General features: G+C 43.6%; 2 protein-coding genes across 2 annotated transcripts in view; both read right to left on the bottom strand.

The window, feature by feature from the left end:
- Window positions 1-18,816, bottom strand: part of KANK4 (KN motif and ankyrin repeat domains 4) — a 140,352-nt gene that overhangs the window by 120,944 nt on the left and 592 nt on the right. The gene's annotated exons all lie outside the window — the stretch shown is intronic.
- Window positions 2,659-5,874, bottom strand: LOC143787288 (uncharacterized). The gene is made up of 7 exons (XM_077275869.1): window positions 5,678-5,874; window positions 5,496-5,605; window positions 5,327-5,401; window positions 5,116-5,199; window positions 4,799-5,012; window positions 4,546-4,705; window positions 2,659-4,435 (listed from the first exon to the last, which is right to left on the bottom strand). The coding sequence occupies exons 2-7, from the start codon at window positions 5,538-5,540 to the stop codon at window positions 3,427-3,429; spliced, it is 1,587 nt and encodes a 528-aa protein (XP_077131984.1). The 5' UTR covers window positions 5,541-5,605; window positions 5,678-5,874; the 3' UTR covers window positions 2,659-3,426.

Raw genomic sequence — 18,816 nt, 5'->3', positions numbered from 1 at the left:
AGTGTTACATACAGTACTTGTTATGGCACCCCGCAGTCTCACATACTTGTATGGCGCCTCTTAGGCCTCTTTCAAACTTCCGTCTTTTTCCTCCCGTCGAAATCCGTCGAGTTTTGAAAAAACAGGATCCTGCAAATTTTTCTGCAGGATCCTGTTTTTTCCCCATAGACTTGTATTTGTGACAGATGGCCATCCTTTTCATCCGTCGTGCACTGGATCCGTCGGAAAATAGCGGTCCGTCGTGCGGTGAAAACGTTCAGAGGAATGTTTTTTCTGCACGTCGGAAAATCGCTCAGCGACGGGTCCTGCGCTGTCCGTTGTTGGCTATAATGGAAGCCTATGGACGCAGGATCCGTCGCTGACCGTCACACACAGGAATCCAGAGACGTATCACATCCGTCGATACGTCACTTCACTGCATTAGGACGTACCCCGAACGACGGAAGTGTGAAAGAAGCTTAAGGCTACTTTCACACTAGCGTTAACTGCATTACGTCGCAAATCCGTTTTTTTGCCGAAAAAACGGATGCGTCAAAAAAGTGAAAAACGGTGACAAACGTATGCCACGCATCCAGCATTTCGACGGATCCGTCGCAAATCCGCTAAACATTTCCGTCGAAAATACTGGATGCGTTGCATACGTTGCATACGTTTTACCATCCGTTGTATCCGTTTTTCCGACGGATCCGTTTTTAAAAGGGGAGGCTCCCAAAATTTGATTGGCTACTGGAAAATTTGAAAAACTATATAGTACTGTATTTACAGCCCATCTTTGTGGGTTTTAGTTTTGTGGCAGCGATGGAAGGTGTTCTTGGGAGGATTGCTAGTTTGGTTACCGACGTTATCTTTGAGACGAATCGCCTGGATATCATAGTGCGGGAGAAGGAGGCGGCAGCGGAAAGGCGTAGGATGCTTCTGCAGCAACGGAGACGGAGACGACTGTGGATTCATCCGATTAATCAACTACGGATGACCCGGGGTGTCCAGTCCACTCTCTACCTGGAGTTGCGGCACAATCCACACAAATTCCACAACTACGTGCGGATGAGGATTGAACATTTCGATTTTTTGCTTGCAAAAATGGAGGATGTCATCCGAAGACAGGATACAAGGATGAGGCTTGCCATCACACCGGCGGAGCGGCTGATGGTGACCCTGCGGTAAGCCTCTTTTTTTTATTTCATTGCTGATATTGGATGTTATATTACACGCTGCAGACAATACTGCGCTGCCATATTGCGCACTATTTTCTGCAGCATGTAGTTTTGGTTTTCTTGGCGGACACTCCACTGCTTTATTTAAATGTCATTGCTGATATTGAATGTTAGATAACAGACTGCAGAAAATACTGCGCTGAAATATTGCGTTGCATTTTCTGCATTTTTTTGTTTTTGTTTTGTTTTTTGGGTTTGATGACATGCAACTGCTTTTTTTCTGTCATTGGTCATTTTGAATGTTATATTACACGCTGCAGACAATACTGCGCTGCCATATTGCGCACTATTTTCTGCAGCATGTAGTTTTGGTTTTCTTGGCGGACATTCCACTGCTTTATTTAAATGTCATTGCTGATATTGAATGTTAGATAACAGACTGCAGAAAATACTGCGCTGAAATATTGCGTTGCATTTTCTGCATTTTTTTTTTTTTGTTTTGTTTTTTGGGTTTGATGACATGCAACTGCTTTTTTTCTCTCATTGGTCATTTTGAATGTTATATTACATGCTGCAGACAATACTGCGCTGCCATATTGCGCACAATTTTCTGCAGCATGTAATTTGGGTTTTCTTGGCGGACATTCCACTGTTTTTTTAAATGTCATTGCTGATATTGAATGTTAGATAACAGACTGCAGAAAATACTGCGCTGAAATATTGCGTTGCATTTTCTGCATTTTTTTTTTTTTGTTTTGTTTTTTGGGTTTGATGACATGCAACTGCTTTTTTTCTCTCATTGGTCATTTTGAATGTTATATTACATGCTGCAGACAATACTGCGCTGCCATATTGCGCACTATTTTCTGCAGCATGTAATTTGGGTTTTCTTGGCGGACATTCCACTGTTTTTTTACACTGGTTTCATGCTGGTTTTATTGGGTGTCTCGTCCTTAAAAAAAAAATAACAATGCCATATTAAAACTTGTTGGTCTGTGCAATTTTTTCTAACATTTTTTTTTTTTTTTTTTAAAGTTTCCTAGCTACGGGTGAATCTATGACTTCGCTCCATTATCAGTTCAGGCTGGGCATTTCAACTATCTCTGGAATAGTGAAGGACACATGTCGGGCTGTTTGGACCACTTTGCAACCAGAGTATATCCCCCAACCATCCATGGAAATCTGGTTGCGAAGTGCTGAAGAGTTTCTGCAAATTTGCAATTTCCCTAATTGTGTGGGTGCAGTTGACGGGAAACATATAAGGATTGCGAAACCGGCAGGAACAGGATCGGAGTATTATAATTATAAGAAGTATTTCTCCATCGTCCTTATGGCTATTGCAGACGCCAACTGCAGGTTCCTTGCCGTGGACATCGGAGCATATGGACGGTCCAACGATTCGCAAGTTCTTAAAAACTCTCCGATGGGTCGTTGCCTTTATGGAGAGACCTACGATTTCCCGCCAGCCAGACCACTGCCAGGAACAAATGACCCAGCCCTGGAATATGTTTTTGTAGGTGATGAAGCCTTTCAACTGTCGCCGCACCTACTGAAACCGTACAGTAGCCGGAACTTAAACCATACCAAGCGGGTCTTTAATTACCGGCTTACTAGAGCACGAAGAGTAGTGGAGTGTTCCTTTGGCATATTGACGGCGAAGTGGCGAGTTCTGCTGACGGCTATCAAGCTGAAAACAACAACTATAGACGAGGTAGTTAAAGCCTGTGTGGTGCTCCACAACTTTGTCCTGTCAAAGGAGCCCGTTTCTTTGGATGATGAAGAGTTGGTGACCACCTTGTGGGACTACCGCAGCAGCTCGGTTCGCTCTACAAGTTCAGTTACAAGGATGAGGGACCAGTTTGCCGATTATTTTGTCTCACCTGTCGGGCGAATCCCGTGGCAAGACATGATTGTGTAACCTGTTTCCCATGTGTAACCTGTTTCCCATGTGTAACCTGTTTCCCATGTGTTTTGTTTATGTAAAAAAAGTGTTTCAGCCCCCCCCCAAAAAAAGGCCCAAAAGCGTGGTTTTCTTGCTAGTAAAACCATTATGTTATACCTTTTACATGTCTGGTGTTTGTTTTTATTAAACCTTTTTTTATTATATTACCTTATTAAATCCACACACACACAAAGAGTAGAATTGTAATCAGAAATTTATTTTATCTCTTTTTTTTTTTTTTGTTTTGCAAAAAAAATATATTTTTATTTTCCAACTTTTTTTTTGAAAAATTTGAACATTTTTTATAATATTATTTACATTAATAACACTTTACAAATGTTCAAAGTGTTGGGTGGAGATATGAGAGGAGGAGGGGCAGGAAGGTTGGACCACGTCGATAGGTGGGGAAACCCTACTTGTTTGGGGTGCAGTGGAAGGGGGGGTTAAACCAAGAGGCTGACCAGAGGGGGGTGGTGTTGGGGTAGGGGGAAGAGAAAAGTTGAGTAAGGAAAACATTGGGGAAGTAATTTGGTCTGGGGGCCGGGATTGTTGTGGGGACTGGGTCGGGTATTGTGACTGGGTAGGGTAGTGGGACTGGCGTGGGGTTTGGTAATGGTGCTGGTGTGGGGATTGGAGCTGGGTTTGGTAATGGTGCTGGTGTGGGTATTGGGGCTGGGTTTGGTAATGGGGGGTATGGTGTGGAAATGGGGCCTGGGGTGGAATTGGAGTGGAGGTGTGGGGAGGTGTGTGGGTCGATTCATTAATGGCCTGCAGTGCAGCATTATGGCAGGTATTCATTACCCGCATCTGTTGCTCAAAAGAAAGCTTCTCCATGCTCATGAGCATGGATTGGAAAAAAAGATTGGCCGGATCGGGACTTACAGCTGAATGCAGCCTATCCAAGCGACTGCTGGTTTCACGGCTTGTTTCACTGATGCGTGACTGCACCATGTTGAAACCAGCAGTCACTTGCTCTCCCAAAATTTTGAAAGAGCCTTGGAAGGATGCATTCAGGTGTAAGAACTCAGGAGCATAGCTCCTTTCCTGACCCCTCTGTCGCTGCCGCCACGAACCTAATGGTGGTGTCGAGGTGGCAGGATCAGAGGGGTGGGGTAAAGGGAACGCTAACTGTTCAGCATCAGATGCGAGCAATGAAGCCTGCAATAATGCTCCACTGCTTGGGGCGGATGAAGTAGAGGGGTCAGAGGAGGGGACAGAGGGGTCAGAGGAGGGGACAGAGGTGTGGGGCCTACCGACGTGGCCCTCAGTGGCGGACTCAGGAGGGATCGCTCCAGAGGGCGCAGAGGAAGATGCAGGCGCCCGGTGGCTGGAGAAGGTGCTGTGAAAGAAAAAAAAAAAAAATTAATACATTGGAATGAAAAAGCCCTGACTGAAAGCAAACTAAGTAGACAGGTTAACATGGTTATTAGTGGGCTGTAGAATACTTACACTCTGCTTAGCATGGTTCGCCTCAGGAAGGAGAGGGCCTGGCCATATTTATAATTGCTCCTCTTCCTTCCTGCAGAGCCACTCGGGGCCTTCATCTCATCGTTGAATTCCCTCTTAAAGCGATCCCTCAGTGACCGCCACCGCTTCCTAATCTTTCCAACTGTGAAGACAAGAATCAAAAGAAAAAACAAAAAATTGGTAAATGCAATACATTACAGTCATCTCAAAACATCACTGGAAAGTGAATACTTACCTAGTTTGCTCTGCTGCTGAGGATGAAGGCTCTCCCGCCTTGGAAACAGGTTGCGACACACTTCGTCCCAGAGCCGACGGGTGACACCGGTATCAGCATGCCTGCGGTCAGCCATGTTCCACAGCGGCTCCCGCTCGCGAACCTCCTCAATTAGATTATTGATGTCGATGTCATCGTCTTCATCGTCATCTACTGCGGGAGCACGCTGTGAAGCCTGTGCCAAAAAAAAGGAAGAAGAAAAACAAACTTATTAGTACACTGAAACACTAAGTACCAATAGAATCCCCCTCCCAAAAAAAACAAACAAAAAAACTCACTGATGGCCGACCGCGGCGACGAGTCCGCCGACTCTGGGAGTGTCTGGGAGAACCTTCAGCGGCAGCAGCAGGAGCAGCAGCAGCCTGAAATAAAGGAAACAAATTCTCAGTTATAGGTAGGCATATATTTTCTGTGTTTAGTTATGTATGAAAATCTGTTTTGTGTATGGTGCAGTGTGATGTGCGAAAAAACTGTTTCACCACTACTTACACTTGGTTCCTCCTCCACTAGCATCTCTCCACCCGTCTCGCCCCCTTCTGACAGCTCCTCATCTGATTCAGCTTCCTGTTGAAACATAATTTATGCATGTGGTTAGACATCAAAATGTAATTTTAAAAAAACAAAAAAAAATAAACCCATTTTTTGCGTTAACTTTTACCGATACACGCTGTTGCTGTGGAGGAGGGCTGTCAGAAGAGGACATTGTTTTGTGGTCCTGGTGGGCAGCGGCTGTGGTCCTGGTGGGCAGCGGCTGTGGTCCTGGTGTTTCTGTAAGTTAAAGAGACACTTGCAATCTGCTCGACACATTGAAGTAGCAGATTGTGGGTCTTCAAAACTTACTTCTAACACTTAGCTGTGGTCCTGGTGGGCAGCGGCTGTGGTCCTGGTGGGCAGCGGCTGTGGTCCTGGTGTTTCTGTAAGTTAAAGAGACACTTGCAATCTGCTCGACACATTGAAGTAGCAGATTGTGGGTCTTCAAAACTTACTTCTAACACTTAGCTGTGGTCCTGGTGGGCAGCGGCTGTGGTCCTGGTGGGCAGCGGCTGTGGTCCTGGTGGGCAGCGGCTGTGGTCCTGGTGTTTCTGTAAGTTAAAGAGACACTTGCAATCTGCTCGACACATTGAAGTAGCAGATTGTGGGTCTTCAAAACTTACTTCTAACACTTAGCTGTGGTCCTGGTGGGCAGCGGCTGTGGTCCTGGTGGGCAGTGGCTGTGGTCCTGGTGGGCAGCGGCTGTGGTCCTGGTGGGCAGTGGCTGTGGTCCTGGTGGGCAGCGGCTGTGGTCCTGGTGGGCAGCGGCTGTGGTCCTGGTGTTTCTGTAAGTTAAAGAGACACTTGCAATCTGCTCGACACATTGAAGTAGCAGATTGTGGGTCTTCAAAACTTACTTCTAACACTTAGCTGTGGTCCTGGTGGGCAGCGGCTGTGGTCCTGGTGGGCAGCGGCTGTGGTCCTGGTGGGCAGCGGCTGTGGTCCTGGTGGGCAGCGGCTGTGGTCCTGGTGTTTCTGTAAGTTAAAGAGACACTTGCAATCTGCTCGACACATTGAAGTAGCAGATTGTGGGTCTTCAAAACTTACTTCTAACACTTAGCTGTGGTCCTGGTGGGCAGCGGCTGTGGTCCTGGTGGGCAGCGGCTGTGGTCCTGGTGGGCTGGTCAGTGGCTGCGGTCCTGGTTTATCTGTTAATATGTATAATGGATCTATAGTTAGACCACCCCCTGAACTAGGTAATGTTCAATGATAAACACCCTACTGAAATGATGTCAGAAATGTTCATACAGGTGAACAACAAAAACCCCCAAAAAGTTGCACGTTATACCATTCATTTCCATGTCCCAAAAAATAAAATTTTAAAATGTTAACACTATGAAAAAATATATTTGACACATTTTATTTAAAAAAAAATAACCTCCCCCCCCCCCAAAAAAAAAAAAACTTTACAAGTTAACCTTTATTAAAAAAATGAGCCCTCAACCAACCCTGTATTGCATGTGTAACCATTGGTACATACACCAGTTTTAAATTTACCTTTATGAAATAATACTACGGACATTTTTTTAAAACACATTTTATTATTATTATTTTTTTTCTCTCTTTTTTTAAAAATCACAATTAGGAGCTGACATGCTCTTTATTTTAAATACAAGTACTTCAACTGCTAATGGTTGTAACAGTAATTAAAATAAAATCAACACATTTATTAAATAGAAAAACCCCACACTCACACATTCAAACCACAAGCTGCAGACCGCTAGACTTTTTTAAAAAACACATCAGATTTAAAAAAAAAAAAAAAAAAAAAAAAAAAAAAACACATTTAAACCACATGCTGCACAGACCACTATACAGTCCATACATCAGAAAAAGGCAAATAACCAATTACAGCATGGACAAATGCACATGCAATCAACAAGACGTACACAAAAAACATGCATGGTATGTTTCCACATTCCGGATTGCATCAGAATTTGGTCAGGATTTCCCATCAGTATTTGTAAGCCAAAACCAGGAGTGTAAAAATTAGGTAAAGTATAATAGGAAAACAGGCACACTTTTGATTTTATCACCCACTCCTGATTTTGGCGTACAAATACTGATGGAAAATCCTGACCACATCCTGATGCAATCCTGCACATGGACACATACCCTCCCACATGAACAGGCATAAAATTGGCAAAGGCATAATATGGTGCAGGCACATGATACAAAATCACACAGCCGTAAAAAAATACACACATACACATGCACGCACATAGCTTTATGCAAATACACATATGTACAACAAAGGCAGAAAGGTGAACCCAATCAGAAGACGCATACACACTCACATACACACACATACAAAAGGCTGACAATCCTTTGGCTGAAGCAGCAGGTCTTCACAGTGGCTGGAATCAGGGTGGATCTGGACTCTAGCATGGCACTGGCTGGTGCAGGACGATGGCAGGCCTCAGGTTCTCTTCAGGTTTTAAGCTCTTTCTGTAGTCAGTACCTCATATACACACACAAATGCACAGGCACACAGATGCACACAAAAATTGCAATACTCACACTGGCTCTATGGTGGCTGGCTCCTGTGGCTGGAGTCCTGTGGCTGGCTCTATGGTGGCTGGCTCCTGTGGCTGGAGTCCTGTGGCTGGCTCGGGTCTTGTGGCTGGCTGGGGTCCTGTGTCTGTCTCCTGTGGCTGGCTCTATGGTGGCTGGCTCCTGTGGCTGGCTGGGGTCTTGTGGCTGGCTGGGGTCCTGTGGCTGGCTGGGCTCTTGCTGGCAGTCTTCTCTCTGGCTCTTGCTGGCAGTCTTCTCTCTGGATCTTGCTGGCATATGTGGGGTTGAAGGCCCAGGCCAGGTTTATATAGATTTGGGGGTGTCTGACCAATTGGCAACAAAATACTTCTTCTGAGCATGCTCAGTGTAAAAAAAACGTATTGCAGCGCTGTATTGCGTCGTACGACGTGTCCCGACGCATCCGTCGCTCATAGGCTTCCATTGCAGCCAACGACGTATGCCGCAGGATGCGTCGCGACACGTTTTTTAGGCGGAGACAAAAAACGTTACAATCTACGTTTTTTTGAGACGACGTGTCGCCAAATTTCGACGCATCCGTCGTAAAACGTACACGACGTATGCCAATCCGTCGCCATACGTCGCCAATACAAGTCTATGGGGAAAAAACGCATCCAGCAAAAAGTTTTGCTGGATGCGTTTTTTCTGAAAAAAGACGTTTTGAAACGTAATGCAGTTAACGCTAGTGTGAAAGTAGCCTAAGAGGCTCTTTTGATTGCCACCTAATGTGTCTGATGCGGGTCAGAAGAAGCGCCTATGGTGCACAGTTTCTTATTGCTTAGCTGCAGGTCTGTACAGTGCTGTAATCATAGAAGGTGGAAAAGTTGCAGTTGCTATTGGACCCTGAAGCCTTAGGGGGCCCAATCACACCTCCTCAGAGGAGGAGAAGACAAAAGATATTTATGCCCCCAGGATCCCAAGACGGCCTATCAAAGTTCAGGAGTTACACAGCTCCAGATCAGTTGCATTAACTTATAGGAAACATTTTGTAATAATGACTTAAGATAATATATGAAACAGCTTGTGGTTTACAGTGGAAAACAGTAACACATGCCATGTATTTCAGAATAAAACCCCTAATTAGATGCGTGTGGAACAAAATCCAAAAAGATGCAAAACTAAACTTATAGTCATACTCACTGTGTACTGTACGGCACAGTGAATGGGTTAACAACGCCGGGACCAGAGGTGTAACCTAAAGAAAATAGGTCCCAAAGAAAAGGGGATCTATAGCAGAAAAATCTGTAGCAGGACCCTATTTACTATGTGTCTTGTTATGTGGTAAAGGGGCCACTGGGACCCCTTGCGCACCAGGGCGCAGGTGCATCTGCTGCAGTGGGGAAAAAAGTATTCAGTCAGCCACCAATTGTGCAAGTTCTCCCACTTAAAAAGATGAGAGAGGCCTGTAATTGACATCATAGGTAGACCACAACTATGAGAGTCAAAATGAGAAAACAAAGGTGCCATTACTACAGGTAATGAGTGGAGGACAGAGGAGCCTCTTAAAGAAGAAGTTACAGCTCTGTGAGAACCAGAAATCTTGCATGTTTTTAGGTGACCAAATACTTATTTTCCACCATAATTTGCAAAATAAATCTTGACAAATCAGACAAGATGATTTTCTGGATTTGTTTTCTCATTTTGACTCTCATGGTTGTGGTCTACCTATGATGCCAATTACAGGCCTCTCTCATCTTTTTAAGTGGGAGAACTTGCTCAATTGGTGGCTGACTAAATACTTTTTTCCCCACTGTTTTTCAGCAATCAAAAGTAAAGACAAAGCAGCTCATACGTTACTGCACGTCCCAGCAGCTTATTCCCAATGTCTCACTCAGGATGACCTCTGTGTATGGGCATAGAAAGGAGTGGACCATCTTGCCACCCCTCTATTATAATGGAGAAGACCTGCTAGGAGCAGATCTTACCATAAAGGACTCGGCAATACCAAGTTTATAAAGGTGATAGACAAGTGTATCAGTCCTGTAGAAAAGTGTGATCTCTATGTCCTCATATTTCAACATCAAACTACTTTTGGTGTACATTATAATTGAAAGTCCTTCGGCTCGATCTCGTGCTTTGGTGACTTGATGGATGAATGCTCTGTAGGAGATCAATCTTGTTCTAGGTCCACCAGGGAGAGCCTTTCCCTCACTTCCCAGCATGCATTGCACATGCTATTGTGTAACCTTGTCCCATCCAAGATTATTTTTGCTCTTTTTGTTTTTTTCTTCCAAAAACCATAACTTTTTTTTTCTAATCTACATAGCCGTAACAGGGCTTGTTTTCTTGTGGGTTGAGTTATAGTTTTGAATGACACCATTCATTTTACAATACAACGCACTGAAAATGGGCAGGGGAGGGAAATCCTGGTGAGTTGAAATATATATACCGTATTTTTCGGAATATAAGACGCACTTTTTCCCAAAAAAAATTGTGAGGAAAATGGGGGGTGCGTCTTATATTCGGAACGCAGGCTTACCGGCATTGTGGCGGCCACAGAGGTGCGGGGATGATATGGCGCGGTGAGCTGTATGGCGTGAGCAGGTCCCATCCATATTTGAGGTGAATCCGCGGCCCGGTATTGATGGAGAGCAGCAGCGCTGGTGAGTTACGGTATTTTCCGGTGGCGGCCGCCATCTTGATGAGGCCGCGCGTGCGCAGATTCACTACTCTGCGTCCCAGGGCTTCAGGAAAATGGCCGCGGGAGGCCACGCGTGCGCAGATGGAGATCGCGGCGGCCATTTTCCTGAAGCCCTGGGACGCAGAGTAGTGAATCTGCGCACGCGCGGCCTCAGCAAGATGGCCGCCGCCACCGGAAAATACCGTAACTCACCAGCGCTGCTGGCCGGTGCAGGTACAGAACGCCGGGCGGGGGGAAGGTGGCCCGTTATTGTCCCATTGTTCCCCCGTGGCTCCTTTGTGTAGGGTAGGAGGGCGCACAGACATGGCCGGGACCGGGGAGGTGGCAGGACGCCGGGCCCCAGCAGCTGGCACAGCACGGTGTGCCTGAGAATGGGGGCATGTGCATTGCTGAGGCCGGCTCTGCTCCTCCGTGGCCTGTGTACACTGTGTGCTGCACATGGCTGCCCCCGAGCAGGTGGCATGTGGGCATTCTCGGGCCAGCACCACGCTGCAGCATTGTACGGCATGCGGAGGCATCTGCGTGACATGGTGGCACTGCCATAGGGCACAGGCCGAGGGTCCATGCAGGACTAGGGGGCATAGCTGCCAGTTACAGCTGGGTGGCAGACAAAACCCTCTTTCATGAGAGCCACCCATGCCCGGTGGGAATGACACAAGGATGTGTTGTTTGGGCTCATTCCCTGTCATTGCCCATCTGCAGTCTGTGTGCTGAGGGGGCTTCATCTCCCCCCTGGTGGGTGCGGGAGAATGTGCTGTCTCCACACCATCCCCACCATCAACAGTAAGGAGCAGGTTGACAACCGCGCCAGCCAGGCACAAGGGTTGTCAGCGGTGGAGTACCCAACATTGGCATATCACTGCAGAACTGGACGTGGCATTCTGGAGCCGTGGAAAGCTGGCAAATGTTTTCTGATTTTTTTAAATGCTTTTTAAACTTTAATTTCTGATCAGTGCATCTCTATAAAATCAAGACGTTGGCTGCACTCAAGTGGTGTTATGTGTGATCCATAGTGGCAATATGTGTGATCGATAGTGACATTATGTGTGATGGATATTGGTGTTATGTGTGATCAATAGTGGCATTATGTTTGATCCATAGTGGCATTATGTGTGATCCACCGTAACTCACCAGCGCTGCTGCTCTCCATCAATACAGGGCCGCGGATTCACCTCAAATATGGATGGGACCTGCTCACGCCATACAGCTCACCGTGCCACATCATGCCCGCACCTCTGCCACCACCATGCCTCCTGTGACCCTGCTCTGCCACTGCCTGCCCTCAGGTAGGAGATCTTAAATTCGGACAATAAGACGGACCCCATCTTATAAAAAAAAATTTTTTCTGCAATTTTCACCCCAAATTTGGGGTGCGTCTTATAGTCCGGTGCGTCTTATAGTCCGAAAAATACGGTACGTTATATAATAATTCCTTCTTTTTTTTATGTTTTAGTGCAAAAATAACCTGGCTGTCGGATTCTGAAGGTCAGTATGATTTACGGCGATACCAAACTTGTAAAGATTTTTATATTATTATTTTAGTGGTTAATAAAAAAATTCAATAAGTTGTGGGGAAAAAAAATTGTTTGGTGTCAACATTTCCTAAGACCCAGAACATATTTTTAGTTGATGGAACTAGTTTTTTGTGTGACGAAGTATTAGTTTTATTGATACCACTTTGGGTTATAGAATCATTAAATTTTTATATCACTTTTTATAGCATTTTTTTAAAGGAAAGTGTATAAACATGCATCGTTTTATTAATTTATTCCGAATAAAAAAAAAAACTTTTTTTTTAACATAACCTGTATAGACTCACATTCACTGAAGACTGCAGTTTATTTGATTTAACTTTTCATTGTTTTTTCATTGCATGGCGTACAATTGTCACTTCTGTTTCCAGTGAAATTTACATATAGGCGGGCTATTCGGCTATATAAGGTATCCCCTGACTAGTAGCAGCCAGACCCTGACTAGCTGCAGCCAGATCCTGATGAAGAGAAACTGTGCTCCTCGAAACGCGTTGGTATTTTTGGATCCAACAGGAATCCGCACTCGACAGCCAGTGACATCACATGCCTTCTCATCACTATATGGACCCCCTGGTTCTATCATCCACGATTTACCCAGGACACCGGAGGGATTCACTCCACAGTGCCCGGACTGAATCCTGACTAAGTAGACCTTCACGTTTCTTGCCCAGGACGCTTTTTATGCTTAGTAGTTTACACTTATTGGCATGTGAGCATTTTCCTTTTTGGAGATTCCCCACATTGATTAATTACTTATCTATCACTTTGTCCATTCTTGTTGCTTAATGGGACATTTCTCCATCTACTGCACCGTATTTGTTGCACTACCTGTATTGTAGGTGTCTATTCGCTATTCGTATTTGAAACAGTTGTTTTTGTCTGTGAGGAGTCAATTTGATGTTTTATTTTTATCCCTTGTTTAATACTAGCATGTTAGTACTATAGGTACAAGTATTTTAGCAATTTGCATATTCAATATGTGCGTCAGTACCATAGCTTTTACTCAATATTCGTAAAAAAACTGCAATTCGGACAATTCAATATACACTCACTGGCCACTTTATTAGGTACACCATGCTAGTAACGGGTTGGACCCCTTTTGCCTTCAGAACTGCCTCAATTCTTCGTGGCATAGATTCAACAAGGTGCTGGAAGCATTCCTCAGAGATTTTGGTCCATATTGACATGATGGCATCACACAGTTGCCGCAGATTTGTCGGCTGCACATCCCTGATGCGAATCTCCCGTTCCACCACATCCCAAAGATTTCATGTTATTTACGCCAAATTCTGACCCTACCATCCGAATGTCGCAGCAGAAATCGAGACTCATCAGACCAAGCAACGTTTTTCCAATCTTCTACTGTCCAATTTCGATGAGCTTGTGCAAATTGTAGCCTCAGTTTCCTGTTCTTAGCTGAAAGGAGTGGTACCCGGTGTGGTCTTCTGCTGCTGTAGCCCATCTGCCTCAAAGTTCGACGCACTGTGCGTTCAGAGATGCTCTTAGGCCTACCTTGGTTGTAACGGGTGGCGATTTGAGTCACTGTTGCCTTTCTATCAGCTCGAACCAGTCTGCCCATTCTCCTCTGACCTCTGGCATCAACAAGGCATTTCCGCCCACAGAACTGCCGCTCACTGGATTTTTTTTCTTTTTCGGACCATTCTCTGTAAACCCTAGAGATGGTTGTGTGTGAAAATCCCAGTAGATCAGCAGTTTCTGAAATACTCAGACCAGCCCTTCTGGCACCAACAACCATGCCACGTTCAAAGGCACTCAGATCACCTTTCTTCCCCATACTGATGCTCGGTTTGAACTGCAGGAGATTGTCTTGACCATGTCTACATGCCTAAATGCACTGAGTTGCCGCCATGTGATTGGCTGATTAGAAATTAAGTGTTAACAAGAAGTTGGACAGGTGTACCCAATAAAGTGGCCAGTGAGTGTATATATTTTTTTGTTATTTATATAAATATGTTTCAATTTTTATATATATTTTATGTATTTATTTAAATATATATTTTTCAATATTATTTTTTAAAATACTTTAGATTTTTTTCAATTTTTGTATACATAAAATTTTTATATATTGATTTAGAAATATTTTATAGCTTTTTATATGCATTTATATATTCAATACATATATTTAATTTTGTTCTATTTACATGCGATATATATATATATATATATATATATATATACTAGCTGAAGAGCCCGGCGTTGCCTGGGCATTGTAAATGTCTGTGGTTAGTTATAGCACCTCACTTCTCTTATTTTCCCATCACGCCTCTCATTTTCCCCATCACATCTTTCATTTTCCCCCTCACATCTCGCATTTTCTCCCTCACACCTCTCATTTTCCCCCACTCTTATTTTCCCCCACTCCTCTCATTCCCCCCTAACACTTGTCATTTCGACCTCACATCTGTCATTTCCGATCACTCCACTATTTTCCCTCACTCTCATGTTGCACTCACACCTTTTCATTTTCACCTCACACCTCTCATTTTCACCTCAGTATATACATGTTTGTCATCTCCCTTATACATAGTATACACCTGTATGTCATCTCCTGTATATAGTATATACCTGTATGTCATCTCCTGTATATAGTATATACCTGTATGTCATCTCCCCTGTATATAGTATATACCTGCTGTGTGTCATGTCCCCTGTATATAGTATATACCTGTATGTCATATCCTCCTATATATAGTATACACCTGTATGTAATCTCCTCCTGTATATAGTATATATCTGTGTGTCATCTCCTCCTGTATATAGTATATACCTGTATTCCATCTCCTCCTATACATAGTATATACCTGTATGTCATCTCCTCCTGTATATACTATATACCTGTAGGTAATCTGCTCCTGTATATAGTATATACCTGTGTGTCATCTCCTCCTGTAAATAGTATATACCTGTATGTCATCTCCTGCTGTATGTACCTGTATGTCATCTCCTCCTCTATATAGTATATACCTGTGTGTCATCTCTCCTGTATATAGTATATACCTGTGTGTCATCTCACCTATATATAGTATATATCTGTGTGTCATCTCCTCCTGTATATAGTATATACCTGTATTTCATCTCCTCCTATACATAGCATATACCTGTATGTCATCTCCTCCTGTATATACTATATACCTGTAGGTAATCTGCTCCTGTATATAGTATGTACCTGTGTGTCATCTCCTCCTGTATATAGTATATACCTGTATGTCATCTCCTGCTGTATATAGTATATATCGGTGTGTCATCTCTCCTGTATATAGTATATGTCTGTGTGTCATCTCCTCCTGTATATAGTATATACCTGTGTGTCATCTCCCCTGTAAATAGTATATATCTGTATGTCATCTCCTCCTGTATTAGACCTCGTTCACACGTTATTTGGTCAGTATTTTTACCTCAGTATTTGTAAGCTAAATTGGCAGCCTGATAAATCCCCAGCCAACAGTAAGCCCACCCCCTGGCAGTATATATTAGCTCACACATACACATAATAGACTGGTCATGTGACTGACAGCTGCCAGATTCCTATATGGTACATTTGTTGCTCTTGTAGTTTGTCTGCTTATTAATCAGATTTTTATTTTTGAAGGATAATACCAGACTTGTGTGTGTTTTAGGGCGAGTTTCGTGTGTCAAGTTGTGTGTGTTGAGTTGCGTGTGGCGACATGCATGTAGCGACTTTTGTGAGATGAGTTTTGTGTGGCGACATGCGTGTAGCAACTTTTTGTGTGTCGAGTTGCATGTGACAGGTTAGTGTAGCAAGTTGTGTGCAGCAAGTTTTGCGCATGGCGAGTTTTGCGCGTGGTGAGTTTTATGTGTGGTGCCTTTTGAGTATGTGCAAGTTTTGTGTGAGGCAACTTTTGCATGTGTTGCAACTTTTGTGCATGTGGCAATTATTCCGCGTGTGCAAGTTTTGCATGTGTCGAGTTTTCCATGAGGTGAGTTTTGCACATGTGGCGAGTTTTGCATGTGGAGAGTTTTGCATGTGGAGAGTTTTGCACGTGGCGAGTTTTGAGCAGCGACTATTGTGTTTCGACTTTTATGTGGCGAGGTTGGTGTATGTGTGGTGAAATGTGAGCTGAGGGTGGTATATGTGTTCAAGCACGTGGTAGTGTGTGGCGCATTTTGTGTGTGTGTTCATATCCCCGTGGTGGTGTGGTGATTATCCCATGTCGGGGCCCCACCTTAGCAACTGTACAGTATATACTCTTTGGCGCCATCGCTGTCATTCTTTAAGTCCCCCTTGTTCACATCTGGCAGCTGTCAATTTGCCTCCAACACTTTTCCTTTCATTTTTTCCCCATTATGTAGATAGGGGCAAAATTGTTTGGTGAATTGGAAAGCGCGGGGTTAAAATTTCACCTCACAACATAGCTTTGACGCTCTCGGGGTCCAGACGTGTGACTGTGCAAAATTTTGTGCCTGTAGCTGCGACGCCTCCAACACAATTTTTCTTTCACTTTTTCCCCATTATGTAGATAGGGGCAAAATTGTTTGGTGAATTGGAAAGCGCGGGGTTAAAATTTCACCTCACAACATAGCCTATGACGCTCTCGGGGTCCAGACGTGTGACTATGCCAAATTTTGTGGCTGTAGCTGCGACGGTGCAGATGCCAATCCCGCACTATATATATCCCGCACAATATATATATATATATTCTTTTATATATACTTATATTTTATAATTTTTTTTACTTTTTTATATACTGTATTTATATATTTTTTCATAGATCGCACTTTAAGTGTCTCGGCGATGCAAATACGTTTATTTGTTTGCAAAAATATAAAAAAAATATATAGAACTGAAATCGGATTACTTCTTCTATATCCATTTCAAGCCCTGCTCCTTCACCTCTATTCCTGACCAGGTACATTTTTTTTTTATTGTACATGAAAGAGCAATCTTCTTTTTCATTTGGATATTCAATCAATTTTTGTGTTTTTCCCCGTGATACACGTGGCTTTATTTTTATGTCTCTGTCCTATTACGGTATCTCTTTTTTGGGCGATATCAATGGGACACTAAGTGAAATAAGTTTTTGCTTTTACCACTGTTTTTTTATGACCACAAAAAAAAAAATCACTGAACTATTTTAAAAATTTGTTCCCCCTTCTGTAAAAAATACTTTTATATATCGGCCACGTCTTTTTAATTTCTTATGGTGGCTGGGTTAGTAACAGTGATTTGTATTGCTAGTGACATTTATTTTATCTTTTACCTATTTTTTTTTTTTTAACATTTATTTTACACATTGTGCCCCTCACCCCACCCCCACCAACAAGCGCATAAAAGATATTTGGGTGGGAGGGAACTTAAATATTGAAATTATTTTTAATTTCATTTTTTTCCCCTGTAACTGGGGCTGATATATTAGGACTAGTTACAGGGGAAAAGTTGCCTCCGGGCTACAGAGACGGTAGCATTTTTATTTATTTTACACATTGTGCCCCCTATAAGGCCCCTTTCACACATCAGTTTTTTGCTATCAGTCGCAATCCATCGAATTGTGAAAAAAAACAGATCCAGCGACTGATGCCGCCGGATCTGATTTTTTCACATAGACTTGTATTAGCGACGGATTGCCTCACGTTTCATCCGTCGTTTGCCCGATCCGTCGAAAATTGTCCGGTTTTCGGAGACAATGGACAAAGTAACGTTTTTTGTGTTCGTCGAAAAATCAGACAGCGCCGGATCCTGTGCCATCCGTCGTTTCCTTGAATGGAAGCCTATGGGCGCCGAATCCGTCAAATGACAGAATCCGGCGACGGATTTCGTTTTTTAAATTGAACATTCTCCAATTTATTTAGGATCCAATTAGCCAGATCCGCTAGTCGAATCCGTCAAAAAAACAAATCCATCGCATGAGTTTTTCACAATCTGTGATGGATCTGTCAAACGGATTGTGACTGACGGCAAAAAACTGATGTGTGAAAGGGGCCTAAGGTCATAAGAAATTTTTAGAGGGGCATTTAAATATTTTTGTCAAAAAAACACCAGAAACAAGGCAGAGATGCTTACCTGCTCAGGCCTCCAAACAAATGCACTATCAGGGTGCGGTGGACCCAATTAAAGATGGCAGCAGCACTACAGACGAAACAACCACTTTCAATCTAGTGTTTGGCTGTTTGGTATATTAGTGCACAAAAATGATAAAAATCTGTATGCAGCGTTGTTCACATCAGGCAATTCAGAGCATCTGGCTTACGGCCTATTAGTGACGCCCATATTCTTAGATCAGGTGGGCTGCCCAGTGCTATCTAAAAGCATCCCGTGTGAACAGAGGCCACAGTTTACAGAGCCATCTGGGCCCAACTGCACCCTGAAGGATAAAAAAGTGCAAAAAACACATAGCTATATATGTGAGGTATTAGTTGATATTATGGTCAAAATATGGAAGCCGCAACCCACGTCAAGGGTCCCCACGTTTGCCAGTCCTATCACTAAACAACAAAAAGACAGAGCTCACCGACACACTAAGAGGACTTCGAAGTCCTCCAAAAAAATTGTTTTTTTGAGAAATTTTTTTGGAGGATTTCGAAGTCCTCTTATTGTGCCGGAAGGGCATTTATATATTGAAATATGTTTCTTTTATTGCCCCTGTAACTGAGGTTGGTATATCAGCCCCAGTTACAGGGGAAATGCAGCTTCCGGTCTACATAGCAGAGCTGTGTGTGTCTCCCATGACTATACACAGCGATGACATGACGGCGGTATATGGAGG

Source organism: Ranitomeya variabilis, chromosome 8 (assembly GCF_051348905.1).
Source record: "Ranitomeya variabilis isolate aRanVar5 chromosome 8, aRanVar5.hap1, whole genome shotgun sequence".
In the NCBI taxonomy this organism is placed as follows: domain Eukaryota; kingdom Metazoa; phylum Chordata; class Amphibia; order Anura; family Dendrobatidae; genus Ranitomeya; species Ranitomeya variabilis.
Note: the sequence above shows the minus strand (reverse complement) of the source record. Positions and strands in the feature narration are given on the sequence as shown.

Bases quoted from the DNA above. Each gene is read 5' to 3' on its own strand.
- LOC143787288 (XM_077275869.1), bottom strand. From the start codon at position 5,540: ATGTCCTCTTCTGACAGCCCTCCTCCACAGCAACAGCGTGTATCG. The intron at 5,013-5,115 runs GTGAGTTTTTTT...TTTTTGGCACAG, and splicing joins GTCGCCGCGGTCGGCCATCA to GCTTCACAGCGTGCTCCCGC. The intron at 4,436-4,545 runs GTAAGTATTCTA...TTTCTTTCACAG, and splicing joins CGAACCATGCTAAGCAGAGT to CACCTTCTCCAGCCACCGGG.